This window comes from Dermacentor silvarum, chromosome 11 (genome assembly GCF_013339745.2).
Source record: "Dermacentor silvarum isolate Dsil-2018 chromosome 11, BIME_Dsil_1.4, whole genome shotgun sequence".
Classification (NCBI taxonomy): domain Eukaryota; kingdom Metazoa; phylum Arthropoda; class Arachnida; order Ixodida; family Ixodidae; genus Dermacentor; species Dermacentor silvarum.
Window position 1 is genome coordinate 4,658,681 of NC_051164.1, and position 16,417 is coordinate 4,675,097.

At 47.0% G+C, this 16,417-nt stretch overlaps 1 protein-coding gene across 2 annotated transcripts in view; it reads right to left on the bottom strand.

Annotated features, from left to right (window-relative positions):
* Positions 1-16,417, bottom strand: part of LOC119433384 (dual specificity testis-specific protein kinase 1-like) — a 113,715-nt gene that overhangs the window by 7,983 nt on the left and 89,315 nt on the right. For both annotated transcript variants that reach the window (XM_037700559.2, XM_049658607.1), the window contains exon 4: positions 12,250-12,572. In XM_037700559.2, the coding sequence (XP_037556487.1) occupies positions 12,250-12,572 (323 nt within the window). The remainder of the gene's footprint in view (positions 1-12,249; positions 12,573-16,417) is intronic.

The following is a 16,417-nucleotide window of genomic DNA, read 5'->3' on the forward strand; positions in this document are numbered from 1 at the left end:
TGGCTTTTACCACAGTGGGTCAACTTCTGCGGGTCTGCGATGCGAGGGCACAGGCCAGCGAGCTTCCGTGGAGCCGAAAAAACAATAGGTACTTTGTACCTACTGGCCACTTTTTTTAGATTGTGGGCCACTTTATGCATGTACGGAACCACCTGAGGCCTTTTGGAGACACATGGAGACTATTACCCTTTTTACAAGCTTTTTACAGTCTTGAGGCGTCGTTGGTGAGGTCTTGCTCTCACAAAATGCAGGAAAGCTTTAACTGCCAGGTTGCACGGCTGCAATCAGCCGGATACCCTTGTTCTGTCATGGTCGCCGTTGCAGAAACCCTCCTTCAGAAATTGAAGGGCAAGCGGAAAGCCAAGCCGCTAGTGGACGCCTCTCTCCAGACGTTTCTCCTCAAGGAGGGGACATTATACTGCCGTAGTTTTGATTTCCATGGCCCTGACCTTCTGCTCGTCATTGCATCACACCTGCGTTCAACTGTCTTCGGCCAACTTCACGATGCTCTCTTGGCTGGGCACTTAGGCGTCTTGCGCACATACGACCGTGTATGCAGTCGATTCTTTCGACCGGGTCTCGCCCGCTCCGTGCAACGTTACGTTGATGGAAGAAGCCTGCCGCGCTTCCAGCTGAATGTATCCAGCCAATCGAAATCCCGCCCAAACCCTTTTTCCGATTTGGTCTCGACCTTCTTTGGCTCCAGACATAAATGGACCACACCCCGTTTTTGCAAACTACGTATCCAAAAAGAAAAAATAAACACGCAAGGGCCACACCCACCTTTCCTTGACCCACAGATCTTCAACATGCGAGCTTCCAGGCTTTGTCTACAGATGGAACGAGAGAATGCGATAGATCATCATCATCACCCACGAATACGCGACTGAGAACAGCTGCACCGTGTCAGGCTGTTATAATGGGTGGCCTCAAAGGCATGCTGCAACCACTAGATGTCCGTGTAAATCGGCCTTCTAAGGTTGAATTTCGAAGGTAGTACATGGAATGGATGGCAAGCCACACGAACAGACGCCGACCAGACGGCTCAAGAGGGCATCACTTGCGACTGTGCTTGGCTGGATCCTGTCCGTGCGGAGCTCGATGTCGACGGACATTATATCCTGAAGTTCTAAGGTCACCGGAATCTCCAACAGCTTGGACGGTGCCGAAGGTGACTTTTGTGCGACAAGTGTGCACCGCAACACAGCACCAGCTTGGAGTCCGAGGACTCTGCAAGTGACGACGTTTAAGTGTATGTCGCATACTGCAATAAATACTCTTTGTTCGCTAATTGGTACATTGTTTTTACTTGAAAAGAGTTTTCCTGTACACATCGTGCATTGGCCTGCACCCTGAAAGCTGGCCATTGTATCTTGAAATAAAAAGTGTGGCCGTTTGTGCGGCGTACTACTATGTACAGTAGCCAACGGACTTTTCAGACTCTTAAAAATTCGGACTTGTTGGATATTCCAGAGTTCATAAATGCACCATCAGGGTTCCCGTAGAGCTAATGCATTTTCACGACTCATTTTTGGCAAAAATTTAATTGCCAAAGTTCGATTTTGTGGACTAAATCACTTGTTCCAAGCCATGCTACAGTGCCTAGAATACTTGAAGTGTGATTACCGCCAAGCAGCGTGTATGGGAAGCGTTAACGCCGCTTGGCGATGCTTCTGCTAGATGGCGCTCTCTCTCGCTTACACGTCAGGCCGCCGCGTGAAACACATGCTTTTGTGTGCTTGGATCCTCGACTGCATATGTGGTGAGTTGTTTTTCTGTGTGCAAATGCTATGTGGGAACAGAAGACTCGGAACAAATAAATATTTATTCGTCGGGGCAACTAAGCTGATGTCGCAGCCATGATGATGAGCTTCTTCTTTGTCTTCGTCTTCGGTGGACTTCGCGAAGCACACTGTCCACTACAGCTACTTTGAGAAGGCGCAATGAGCCAACGGCAGAGTCACTGTTTTGTACCCGGCTGCAAGAGCGGGTACAAATCATGCAAGGAAAATTAAGTTGTTGTTCGGTGTGCCGAAAGAAGAGCGAGTAAAGAGGGTGATGGTTACAAAGTGTCGGAAATGAATCAGCTTTTAACATCTGCTGAAGACGCAGATGAGGGTCTCTCCTCCTTTACAGCTTTTTGCAATCAGAGGTCTTCTGTATCCTTCAGTCCACCTATGTGCATTTGTGGACGCTTTAGAAGATGTGTTCACAATGTGGTTCAGTTGGAACAAGCTTCACCGAGACTGTATGAATGGAAGTTCTTCACATCATGCTGAATGTGCCCAGTGTCGGATGTCAGGCACACCAGGAGGAACTGACAAACAACACAATGAAGTTCTTTCTTCTCTAGGCTTCATTTTTTTACTAAGTCCCTCAATGAAGATCAACCTTCAGCAAGCGAAAGCAGGAAGCACCAGAAACTAAGAAGACCAACTTGAATGGCAATAACTCATGTTGGATCTACCCCATGTCAGTATACTTGTTTGAGGCAGAAAGCCAGCCTTTTGAAAATAGTGTGCACTATGTTTGTTCGGATTGAAAAAACCCAAAGTGCCAGCTGCAATTTAGGATTTTGTTCTGTATTTTAGTGTCAATTATTTCTAGAATAAAAAAAAAAAGTTTTTTTTTTTAAGCAGATCCGTGTTTTAATCATAGAAGAAAAACAGCAAAAACAATTAAAGCAAATAAACATTTAAACAAATATACAACTGTCACCAGATCGTATTTCAACAGTTCACTCTATCCGAAGCGAATTTGCCAGCTTTTCTCAGTGGTTATGGTGCTGGGCTGCTGAGCACGAGGTCGCGGGATCGAATCCCGGCCACGGCAGCCACATTTCGCTGGGGGTGAAATTGTACAACACCCGTGTACTTAGATTTATGTGCACGTTCAAGAACCCCAGGTGGTCCAAATTTCCGGAGTCCCCCACTACGGCGTGCCTCATAATCGGATCGTTGTTTTGGCACGTAAAGCACCATATTTTTTTTTTCTCGTACGCCGCGTATTTGCCAAAGTGCGTCACTCTTGATAGCGCCATCCTAACCGCACTTCGGCTAAACGCCACAAATTTCAATGCGCTTGTGATCCATTGCAGTTGGGCTTGGAAATTGTGCTGTATCAGCATGTTAAAGGAGCCGCGGGGTATATAAAGAAGCGCGAGATCCGAGAGCGATCTGCAAAAACGAAATTCACGGCGAAAAAATTCACAGCGGCACGACACATATGTTGGCGAATAAAAAGAATGCGTTCAAGTCACAGAAAGAACGCAGCGAAACTTAGGACCCGTCGCCAAGCTCGGCCGATTTACTGCGCCGTGAGCAGACGATTTCGCGGCGAGCGAGCGTGTAAGCGGGTGTCAGCGCCCCCAGGACCTTTTGTTTCGGTGCATAGCGGAGCGGCCTCAGAGCCAGCGGCGCGGTCTGCACACTTCCCCTATTCTAGACACTGTAGCCATGCTACCCGATCTTGGAGGCCGCCATGTTGGATTTTCCACTGGCTTGGCCAGGTTTGGCTTCAAGTGGCCCACTCTATAGCCTCCGAGATTGGGAGGCTCACACTATCCGCCATCTTGGAGGCCATGCCTGCTCTTCCTTGGCTGACAAAACACTTTAAGGGACACCACTTTGAAGCGAAGCTTTATAGGCTCACTTGTGTCGGGGTCGGTGTATGCGTACGCGGTATCATCAGCAGCATAGGCTCAAGCGCCGTCGTCTTCCGCAGCTGGCTTGTTGGCGCCCCTCGGGTTGTGGCATGCGCTTGTGCCACTGATGCCGCGTTTGTCATTGTCTTCCACAGTGGCTCCGTTGCCGCTCATCATTCCGGCACAGAATTTCACTTCTGCCGTCGTAATGGGGAGGTCGCGTTTAAGGTGGTTCGAGCCATTGCTTAAGAGAGTAAGAGCCATTCATTGTCTTACATGACAGATTTAACTTTTGAAGCAATTTAATTTCGAAAAATCACAAGCAGCAATGGCGGGCGAATGCTGCTAACCACGCCACCGACCAAACTCGAGACATCGAATGCAAGCGACAACAGCAACGAGCAGAGAATCGTACAACGCAACGGAAGTAAAACGTTGCACGAAAGGGAAGGAAAAGTAGAACGAAAGGGAAGGGAAAGTAGTAGGTCAGGTACACACACGACAAGCTTCGCTTACCCCCATTTTCTCGACAGGGGAATGGCTGGTGATTTTTTTTTTCTTTCGGTCAGCACTATCCTCATAAGCACTCAATGTGAGGTCCGTGTTTCTTTTTCTTTCTTTTTTATGTTTCGTTTGCTATTCTGCATGTGGTGTTCACAGAGCAGGTGCGTCTCGGAAGCATCCCATCTGTGTGTGTTTGTACGGCTTCGCATTTGTGTGATCGGCGCCACCTCCTTCGTGAGAGCCAAGTGGTGCAAACAAACGTGGCTCGTGTCTCGGAGATGTCGCATCTTTGTGCATGTTTGTGCGGCTTTGCGTTTGGCTGATCGGAGCCACCTCTTGTGCCTTCACGAGAGCCAAGTGGTGCGATGAAACATGGCTCGTTGGCGATCTCCGCCAACGGAGATCGCCAACGCGGTGACGCTCTAGTCAACTGTATACAGACAAGATGTCACTTTTGCTCAAGTCCAAGCAATGATCGCCTCCAAGCGATGCCCTGCCATCGAATCCCCCTACAGCAATCCCCCTACATTACAGTCGAATCCCCCACAGCGAAATTTCCGCCACAACGAAGATTTTGATTCCCTGTCAGCTGCCCTTAGAAAGTAATACAAAAAAGTCCCTTAAAACGAAGGCGTTTTATTCGGTATTTCCGCTTCAACGAACTTTTCGAGAATGAAACTGGGACTGAATTGAAATTCAATTGAAATTTGAAATTCAAATTGAAAGTCAAATTAGAAGGCCCTTCCAAAGCTTTGACGATCGCATGTCCACTTGAACGAGGTTCTCGCAAACGAAAACAAATTCAAAGTACCGATTTAAGCCACTGCAATCCATAGCCACGCGTGGTCATCACGTGCCTGCACGACACTGCAGGGGATCACCGCAATCGTTGCCGTTTCCTGTGGTATGAAATGGCTACGCCAACGAAGAAGTGTTAATTTCTCTCTCTCGAGGAGAAGGCACATATGATCACCGAGGCAGAAAGCGGAAGGAAAAAATCTCGCAGTTCGATTATCGATTGCGAGCATCGACTGCGATTGCTAAGCATCGATTGCGATAGCAGATTAGTAGACAGCTATACGAACTAAAGATAGTTTTATTGGCCGTATAAACTTGTAAACATTCGCTAACTAAATTACCGAGCACGGTGTCACGTGCTCGGTAACCGCAGAAACTGTGTGTCAACACGCTGGAGTGAGAAGGCATGGCAATAGCAGCAAGCGAATTGACCTCCGTGCCGTCTCTCGCTTCACCGCGAACTAAACATTAAAAACACAGCGCACACGACACTACTGGTACTAGTTGCACTCTGCCCACGTCGCAGATCGCTTTGAAGATGAGGCCCGCACGGGCGCTCACTTAGTGCACGTCACAGATTGCTTTCAAGATAGCGCCCGAGGGGCCGCGCTGCAGATGCTGTTTTCAACAAGATGCTAACGTCTCGTCGTCTGGGGAAAATGACAATCTACTAGACACACCGACTCCAGCGACTGCTTTGAAAGTAATGGATTCTTTTCATCTCATCAGAAAAGTTATCAGAACCCATGAAAATTGCCATGGCTCTTTTAATGGACTGTGAGACTCGTGTACCGCCTTTGCTTGCCGTGAAGCATTAAGAAATCCAGGTTGACCGACTTCTGGAAATAAATCTTCCGGTAAGCGCAAGCTTGCCGACTGTCATAAATATGCAGTGAAATTGTGATAATTCAACCCGCTTCAATGCGACGGTGCCCGCATCGTATGAAAAATGCTGTAACAGCGGTGCGAAATGCATCCTCTCGCGAAGTTGACACTTTACGTCTCAACCTTTGCCCACCCGACGCCGCAAAGATTTCCCGGACAATGATTTCGGTTTCATTCGCGGCTTTGCCGTTTGGCGTACGTATATACAAACCAATTTTGCATCAACGAAGTCCCGCCACAACGAAATTTTTCGCGTGTCCTGTGAATGTCGCTGTAGCGGGACTCGACTGTATTAGTGATTTTCTTAAGCCGCTCTAAACGTGATAAATTTCCCGTTCTTTCTTTTTTTTCAGGGGGGGGGGGGGGTGATCGAGTTTTTCAGCATTGTTCAATTTTTCGGACTACTTTACGGTGCCCGCGAGACCCGGCTACTATATATATATACATCCTGCCAGCCCGTGACCTTCAACATTAGCACAATCCTGAGGACACGACATTGAATAAGAGAGCATTTCTATAAAGCGTGCACCTCAGCTACGGAGCACATGCCTTTTGATGGATACATTCTTTATTAACGACGATTTACCTGTAGACGCAGCACACAAGCAGCAGGAAAACTTGAAACAGCAGTGGCTGACAAGCAACAGTTTTATAACCATAGTTACTTTTTTAAACATTTTTAAACAAATTCTGCAGTTGCTGATTTTGCTTTCTACAGGAACTCGTCTTTATAAATTTGTTCACAACAAGTGCCCCTCTTGCGTCCTTTCAGCAAAAGAAGCCTTCTAACAGAAGGCTCGGCAAATGATTTTATGAATGTCGCATTTTATATATATAGTGACAATTGTAAAATCGTAGAACAAGTCCATTATATATACAGTAGCCGACGGATTTCTCGGACTCCAAAAATTCGGACTTGTTGGATATTCTGGACTTCATAGATGTACCATCAGGGTTCCCATAGAGCTAATGCATTTTCGCGACCGATTTTTCAGACAAATCAAGGTGCCAATGTTCGATTTTTAAATCGCTCGCTCCGAGCCATGCTACCCGGGAGCAACTAAATCCCCACCAGGACACGCCAGTGTTGCCAGATCTCGTCTTGTGCGGTTCCCTAGATTTGCGAGGCGGAGATGTCCCTAGTGAAGTGACGCGACTGCGTGCCGCGCTCGCCGCCTTATCGCCTCCCTCCCCCCTCGATCGTACGTGCGTGCGCCAGATTTCAACGTGTGTGCACGCAGGAGATGAACGTGGGCGCAAGGTTTACACTTGCAGCTTATTCTGAAGAGAAATGAAACTATGTTTCATTTATTTATGAGAAATCTAAGCACGTGTTACGACAGGGTAGGTGAGCCTCAGCTAGGCGACTGGCCACGGCCGTCTGGTGTTGAGTGATCGGGCAGTGACGAGACACTCTCTCGACTCGTTTTTGACGCCTTTTATGCGGTCCCCCCATACTTAAAATTACTTTCTGTCACTGTTGCACTCTTCAACATTCACCTATTTGAACGGCGTGGCAGTGCCTAGCATTCCTATATTTGTTTCTGCGTGAATTCGGGGCCATTCACCTACCTGCCGAGCTCCCACCTGTTTGTTGTGGCGGTTTCTTAGCTTTCCTGGCCCAGCACACCCGTCCTTATTGACATAACTTGTCGGGCGCAAATCAGCGTTCTGTAGGTCGTTCGATCTTGTCGATGCTCAACACATTTAGCAAATGTAATGCTATCTATTCCGCAAGGCAGTTGCTGAACTTGGCAGTTGGTAAACTTGGTGGTGCAGTTTATTTTGCAATCAGCATGTCATCAGCACTACATGGTTGACCTGTTCAGGCTGACCTGAACAGATTATTGTAAAAATTTTGCAAGTCTGAGAAAACTCGATCTCGGTTCCATTTGTGCCTTTGCATATTCTGCATCTCATAGCAGCACACACTGCGCGACTTATCGATTCACAAGTTCAAAAAAAGTCAGCCTATAACCGCGTTGACAAATGCGCTGACGATCTACAGGTGCATTGCAACAGTCGCCTTACTTCTTCGATCTGCCACGCGGACTTCCCATAGCTCTAACTGGCAACAGCTCACGTACTGGTTCAAGAAAACGGAAAGATCATGTTTCTAACGTGGCTTTTTGGAATCATGAGGTTAGTGGGCGCACAGATGTGAACAGATTGCGCAATTTGAGAACACAGAAAGAGCCTGAAACTTTACCGCGGAGCGAACTAAATTTCTTGTTAAATAAACACACACACAAGTTAATTCGAACAACCCATTCCTTATCGTGCACAATCGACCACTTACATACACAAAAATGGTCAACAATCGTCGCCACCAAGACGATTCATCCAAATGATCGCACATGCCACACAAGACATAAGCCATCGCCGAAGATGAAGTTGTTGACAGTCCTAACAAGCTCCCCGTGAATTCATGTGAGCGCTCGCAAGATAACGCAATCCTGGCTAAAATAAACAAATAAACACTGAAAATGTTATAAACAGAACAATGCGCATAGGCGGGTCCATCAATAATCATATGGGCAGCAGTGAAAAAATATGCACAGCGAGTTTCACTTGGCCTGTTCAACAGGTGTTGGTTCAACTGGCCGACTTGACTAGGGAATTTCGGCCTCCATTCTGGGTGCATGAATGAGCAAGTTTTGGTGAGCAGCCCAGAGTTGCCATCATGATGTTTTCTATACCGCTAACCTCGGGCGATGTTGCGGTCGGTATTTATACCCCTGTCAAGCGGGCAAGTTCCGTGCACTTACGGGGAGTGCACTTCGGGACCTTGAGTGACACTTTAGGCTACGCGGTGCTAAACGGGAAAACGGAGTACACTCGCCGTAAAGAAACATGGCGACAGACACGAGCGCGTTTTTTGAATATGTAGATAAAAAAGAAAAAAAAACTTCTAAAAAGTGATTGTTTTACGTGGTATTATAAATAAAAACAAACTTGATCTATTTTTTCTCAACAAAAACGTCATTTCTTTTACTATGAGGTGTTGCAAAGTCAATGCCGGCCAAGACGAATACCTAGCCAATCCAGAACAACATGGCGGTACAGTGTACTAGAATATTGGGTAGTGTGCTCTCTGCCCTATGCGGCGCACGCTTCCAGCTGAAGCCGCGCATGTCGCCGGAGCCGGAGGCCGCTAGGGGCGCTGGAGCTAGTTACACCTGAAGACCCGTGCCAGTGTGCGCGCTCCCGTCATTGCCATTGGCTTGCTGCAGTCTGCACACGAGGACACGAATCGACTTGATTTTGATTGTTTTTGTAAAGTGCAACGTTCGTCGACTTGCCTCTGCAACGTCCTCGGACTTCCTTTGTGCTCGTTCTACGGTGCGCTAAGAAACTCCGGCGCAATTACTGTTTTTCACCAGGGTGCCGGACAGGCTATAGTCGAGTGAAAGACTCGCCGAAGGCGTCTCTTTTCACTGTCCCACAAGACGAAGAAAGGAGACATCAGTGAGAAAGAAACTTACACCGTGAAGACAAGAAGCTTGATCAGACATGTGCCATGTGCCAATTGCACTTTGAGCCGCGTTACATAATTAGAGACTTCGTTGACGTCGTTAACGGCAAAGAGTGTTTTTTTTTTTTTCATTTCGCCGTACTGCATATTCTTAGGCATGCTCTTAAAGTGCTTTGTATCTAGTGTGTGCTCTGTGAGAAAAAAAAATTGTTTGTTTTATTTTGTAAACATTGTTTTGTTGTACGTACAAAGAAATATTTTCCACATGCACTAGCAGCTGGAGATTTGTAATATTTTTGTAATCTGTGCAGTACTTTGAGTATTCTTTGGTTGGGCTGATTTTGCTTATTTTTCACTGCTGCAACAATAGTGTACACCGCTTTTGTTTCGATGCTAATCCTAATAAATTTGCACGAACTTGAAAGTGCATTCGAAAACAAAAGCAATTTTATGCGCTTAAAGAGCAATGCCGCCTGCTCGCTGAAATCATTGCTCGAATTCAATTACAATTATACAATTAGAAATAAGCTTGTTTGATATTTTAAGGAAAATAATTTTTGCATAAATATATGCGCCGTGTTTTTCTTTCCGGCGATGTGTACCCGCACGTCGTGTATATGCATTTATGATGCAAGAAAACTGCCCGCAACTTGACCAAGTGCGGTCAGCTTGGGCAGCAGTCCACTGCTAATGAGAGCCGCGCTAGCTCGACGCTGGCCTTAGTGGACCGCAGTGGACGATTACACGGTGATAACTAGTACTATATATATATATACATATATATATATAAGCAAATCATAAGAAGCCAACAAACAATAACACCAAGGACAACAGGCTGTCCTTGGTGTTATAGTTTGTTGGCTTCTTATGATATGCTTATTAAAATAATCGGGCCCCTCGGTTCCCTTTCTTCTCGTTCATTATATATATATATATATATATATTGTCACGTAGTAGTGACGCTGAAGTAAACGGTCGTAAAACTGTGTATTACGACACTGATTCTTTATTGGGCGAACCTGTGTCCACAAAAGCAAGCTACACTCGAAGCACAACGAAAGCGGCGAACACAGTCGGCGATCGTCGAAAATCTGCTCAGCGGCGAAACGCGTCGGCTTTTATACATGAGTCATCGAATGTTCCAGATTATTCCTTGGTGCCCGTGTGTCTTCCAGAAAGTTCTAGACAATTCGTGTCGGTCATACAATCAGATAACATAAGCGTCGGTGAAAACAGGCAACAGAAAGAAGCATTGATAACGTTCTAGAAACTTCAGATACAGGCGCGTCCTGCGCCGAGCAATAACGTTTAACATTTGTTAGCCGATGGAAAGCGGCCACCGGTGAAAGATAAACATGTATACGTGTCAATATATATAACGAATCATCGTGCTCATATATATAAAACGAATTATCGTGCTCACGTTATCGTCACAGTAACTGCTACAAACTGCCGCAAGCTGCCCACTGCGGTGGCGAACCAGCGCCCAAATTCATGCACTCGCGAGGCCATCGATAACGCCGCCCGAGCCGTCGCAGTTTATATATAGCACAAAATGCGAATTTACGCCTTTACGGTAATGCAGATAGCAAGAACTCCTTTAGATTTACGCTATGCAGTGAAATAACCCGCATAGCGTAGTCGCAAGACTGCAAAACGTTTCAGGTGAGAATGTTTGAAGCGCCATCTCTCGGAGGCGACATCAAGGGCCTCATGCGGAGCCGTCATCTGAGCCCACTACCCCTATTCTAGAACACTATAATGGCGGCGTGCGACGAAGCTGCGTATACGATAATTTTGTTCATTAGTGTGCTGTTTCGCTTCTCGCTAAACACTAATTATTTTGTGTTTAGCTGTTCAAAAACTAAAACGAACTTCTGTGTCCTTTTTTTATGCATTGCATTCTGTACCATTCAAACCGCTGGCGGCGAGGTTACGCACTCGACCAGCAAAGTGCGTTTCGTGAACGCACTCCGACCGGAGTGCACTCTTCTGCGAGTGACACTCCGCTTGTGCCGTTTAGATTTGGCAAAGTGCACTTAAACCGAGTGACACTCTCCGTAAGTGCACTTAACTTTCCCGCTTGGCAGGGGTATTAGTCTCACGCATGCTACCCGATCTTGGGGGCCGCCATGTTGAATTTTCAGCTGGCTTGGTTTGGCCGGGCTTGGCTTCCAGTGGCCCCCTGTATAGCCTTCAATATTATTAGACGCACGCTATCTACCAGTCTCGGAGGCCATGCCCGCTCTTTCTTGGCCGACAAAACGTTCCAGAGAGCAGCACTTGCTTTCTTTTTTTTTTCCAGTCAGCTAAGCACTATCGTCATAATCGCTTAAGCGGAATCCGTTTTTGTTTTGTTTTTTCAGTTGCGCCGTACGCTGCGTGCGGGTGAAACGCGAGAGGAAGGCAGCTGCTTCTGGCGCGCTTTCTCACTCCAGCGTTTTAATGAGTTTCTGTGGTCATCGAGCGAGATGTGTTCATGTAACCTGGGCACGCGTGGCACCATGCTTATTTAGTTAGGAAGCGCATATTTACAACTTTATACGGCCAATAAAACTAACATCCTTATTTCGTATAGCCGTCTATTAATTTGCTATCGCAATCGATGCTCCGCCTTTTGGGAGAAACTGCGACATTTTTCTTAAGTCGAACCAAGCCTCACAATTCTTTCTCTTGGGGCGGGGGTACGCGACTTTTTCGGACTCTTTGGTTTTTATGACTGCAATTTTTTGGCGTATTTTTCAGTCCCCGCGAAGTTAGGAAAATCGGTCGGCTACTGTATATATAAACTTCTGACTATGCCACTGAATGGCCTGTGGACACGTTTACCTAAGGTCAAACTCTTGATTACAAGACCTTAAAAAATGTGTGCAGCAGCACAAGAACATTAAAGAGCACAACACAGGCACCAACAGAGTTGTCACATAACTTTCACTGCACTCACAGATGGCCTGGACGCTGCCAATACTGTCGTCGGTGGCATCCGAGACAGGCGAGTCGGCGTCTACCACATCTCCAGACAGCATGGCCTCCAGCTGCTCCACGATGCCCTGGAAGGTGGGCCGTGCAGAGGGCTCCACCTGGCAGCAGGCCAGTGCCAGACGTAGGAAGGCCGGCGGGCAGTCGTCCGGGCAAAGCCGGCGCAGTGCCAGCCGGTCCACGCCAAAATCGGCCGTCCGAGGAAGCACATCGGGGTCTGCCTCCAGTCGCACAATCACCTCACACAGGATGATACCGTACGAGAAGACGTCTGCACGCTGGTCGTACCTGGACAACAATGTGGTTGTTATTTAGAATTGCTATTTCGAAAAGTAACCCAAGAGGCTTCATTATTCTCTATGTGCGGCCAGCAGGCTTCTATTCTTGTGATTTCGCATATCTCGAAATTTTTTCCCTTTCCACAACTTCGACATAAAAAGGGTTTACTGTACTTCCGGTCACTGTTGCTGCAGTAACAGTCAACATTACTAGACTAGGTTCAGTTTTCAAACTTCTCTGACTGCGTGGACACGCCATTGGTTATCGCATCTCGTGGCGCTGCTGTTGCTTTCTGCTCAGTCAGCACGGCGCGTACGAGGCGGCAAAATACTGTCCGCGGCTGTTCACGGCATGGACAGTTTGGTGGTGTGTACACGTGCAAGTTTTGCTGCAGTCTCGGTGCTTCGTGCGACACTCTTGTGTGTGTTGGATGCCGTGTGCATTTTGAAATTACGGCCCGTATCATAAAATTTTATTTCATAACGCAAATACATTTTTATGTGCAGTTCCTGCATCGAGAATGTGTCTTGAATGTGCAAGTAAAGTCGGCTCGCAAGCGAGCAAAGTTCATGTAGGACTGCACTTGTGAATGTGGTTCTCTGATGAAAGAAAATCGCATTAGCTTCATTTTTTTTCTCATCCCAAAATAAAGTGCTGGCAGAGTGTATATATCAAGAGAAGGTGCCTTGGATTTATTCCTACTATTGCAAAAGAATAGAACCGCTTGACCAGCTGACCGCTACAACTGCTGATAAGTAGCAACCATTAGTACAGATTAATGATTAATTAATCAACTAATTATATATTGATTACATAGTTAATTAACCAAGTATCCTGCTGGTTAGCAGCAACTGTTATAGTACCAATTAATGGATTAATTAGTCCTAATCACCAACAACTGATTAATAGAGAGCAACGGATGGTCAGGGCTGCTGGGGCCCTGGACTAAGGACTCCAACAGCGCACTCCGGGGGAGTGCACAAGCATTTTCACAGCTCAGTAAAGTTTTTCAATCACTCTGTTAAATGCAAGACTAAAAAACATTGCTGAAAACACATGTTGCATTCAGAAGTTGCAAAGTTGGAGGATCCGAGCGCCTTTGCCAATGCAGAGCTGCACCTGCGTAGAGCTACCTGCGGCGCTCCCGCCATCTGGCGGCCAGCCAAAGCACGGAGGCGCCCGTGATATACGGCACCTTCTGAGAGTACAACTGAAGTTAGTCTGGTACATTGGTATCGGTCTCATCACTCTGCGGTGCTACAGTGTACTAGATAGCTCTGCACGGCTGTTTTAATGCAAATAGCATTCCTTGCCTACTTCAGCTGCTTTAAGCCTGCCTATCAATCTATCCATCTATCTCTTCATCTAGCCTCTTATGCCGACCCAGCAGCCCAAGTTGTCTACCTGCTTGGGCCATTAGGTAGGGGCTCGGGGTCATGATGGTGTCGTGGTCGCTGCATTGTCGTCATTCTAAGGTTGTAATCCGACCCTTGTCATGCCGTTGTCACACACTCGTCGTCATGCCTTCGTCATCACGCTGTTATTTTATCATTCTCACCACTTCACTAACGTCATCCCCTTGTCATCATGCTTTCATTGTTTCATCAACGTCCATCTTTCTGCGCCACTGTATGGTAATCATACTGTAGTCATTCAATCACAGTTATGCCACCTTTGTCATGTCATCATTGTCAGAAAGTTTCAATCATGCCTCCATTGTCAGACTGCCACCACAATGGCGTCATGGTAGTGCCATCATCGTCAATGCAGCTTTGTCATCGACTCCCGTCATGCCATCGTCGTCGTCGCGCCATTGTCGTCATATAGGTTTCGCGATAGTCACTTGCTCATAGTCATCCCATTGTCCTCTTGCCGGTGTCACACAATTGTCATGGCTTCATTGTTGTCATACAGTCATCGGGATGCTGTCACAGTTGTTCCATAGTCATCATTGCATTTTCGACATCCGACTATCCATCGTCGTCATACTGTTGTCACGCTGTCGTTCAGTATCATCATCCTGCTGCTGTCGCCACACCACCTTCGTCATCGTCATTCTATTATAATCATGCAGTCGTCGATCCATCACGATTATGTCACTGTTGTCATGCCGTCATCATCACACAAACGCCATCATGCCTCCATTGTCATCGTCACGCTGTCTTGGTCGTGCCATTGTCGTCGAACCCGTTTCTTCATCCGCTTGTCACACCGTCATCCTCATCTCATTGTCCTCATGCCATCAACGTTCCGTTGTCATTATTACACTGTCACAATTTAAGTATCGGCATATCATTGTTGACATGCCATCGTCGTACGACTGTCGTTCAATCAATATCATTTTTCCTTATTCATGTTATTGTCACTGCGTCGGTGGCATAGAGTCGTCATGGTTCCATGGTGATGGGCAACCTTGGCAAGCGAGTGCCATAGCAAAGTGGGATGATATTGGAGTATGTGGCATATAGCTGAAGCAACAAAAGTCTCAGAATTACCACTACATGCGTTAAAATAAATGTGACTTAAGGAATATACTTCAGAAGGACCTCCTGTTGGGCTAGTTGGTCTAACATAGTTACTTTAAGATATGGCGAAAATAAGTACAAATACACACGAAGAAGACAAGACAGACGCGAATGAGCACGTCCGTGTTTGACTTTCTGAAATCAAAGCCCAAGCATGTCGGCACAAAATTTTATGCATAGAAGACATACGGTCCCAATATCCATATCCAATATGCTGCTTTTTCGGGTCTTGTCAAATGATAACAAAACGCCAACTTGTCAATGTAGCCAGTGGGCGACTTGATCGCTGCGAACAGGCATTCTTGGGCGATCACTTTTGGGGTACGCGCATTTTCGCGTCTTGGCATCAGATGCGTCGAAGGCCATTTGTTGGGTGTCCTGTGTCGAGTTGTGCAAAATCTCGCAATGCTAATCGTATCCCGAAATGCAACTATACTTTCAACCTGGCAAAACAGAAACTGGCCGACTACGTCGAGCGTGCGCCCGCTTAGTTGCTGGCCACTGCCATGCTGGTAGCATGTTTACATTTATCTCTAGCCAGCTGTCCCGGCGTTTGATTTTGCAAACTTCGGGCCGCTTCCGGTTGTCTTGGGATCCCAACCCAAGTGACTTTCTATCAGGACCAAAACTAGCTCGCTGCCATCTGGCTGCCAGAACTCCAAAAATCAAATAGGCCCATTTTTCGTAGACATTGGGTCTTGCTAATTTCGACTAGTTTTGAACACTCAACTAGCCTCGAACCATGCAAAACTTGTCAGACCACAGGCACGCTTGCCAGTCTGCGCTCACTCCCTGGTTAGATGCCTTAGCAGACTTCGCTTCGTATAGAACTTCATAGCGCTTCAGAATATGCAAGTTGGATGTGGCTAATATCCATCAGTCAAGCTGGTGGTGCAGGACAAAGCCAGTCTGCATGGCAAGACTGAAGCATATGAGCGCAAGCGTGCACTCAGGCTCTGTCCTGCACAAGGCAAAGTTGCGCATACGCAGTTCCATGTAGCTGCGGTATGCCACATAGTGCAGATACCGTGGCCGCCGCGGGGTGTCGCGACGAGTCCGCTAGCTGAGGGCAATGTGGTTCGCTGAGGACAACTGCGTTTGGCCAGATTTGGTGCGTCGTAGGTGCCAAAATTGGAACTAGTGGCATGAACATCCAAAATAAAATTTGAAATGCGTGCCACAGTGACGTTCAGTAGGCGGAGCGTTGCCAGCCCGCCCCGCTCCGCTGCAGCCTTCACAGTGCAAGGTATTGATGAAGGAACTGGATCATATGCGACTTTTGATTGCCAATAACTCTGCATTGAAGTACTTATTGAGGCAATGTATTTC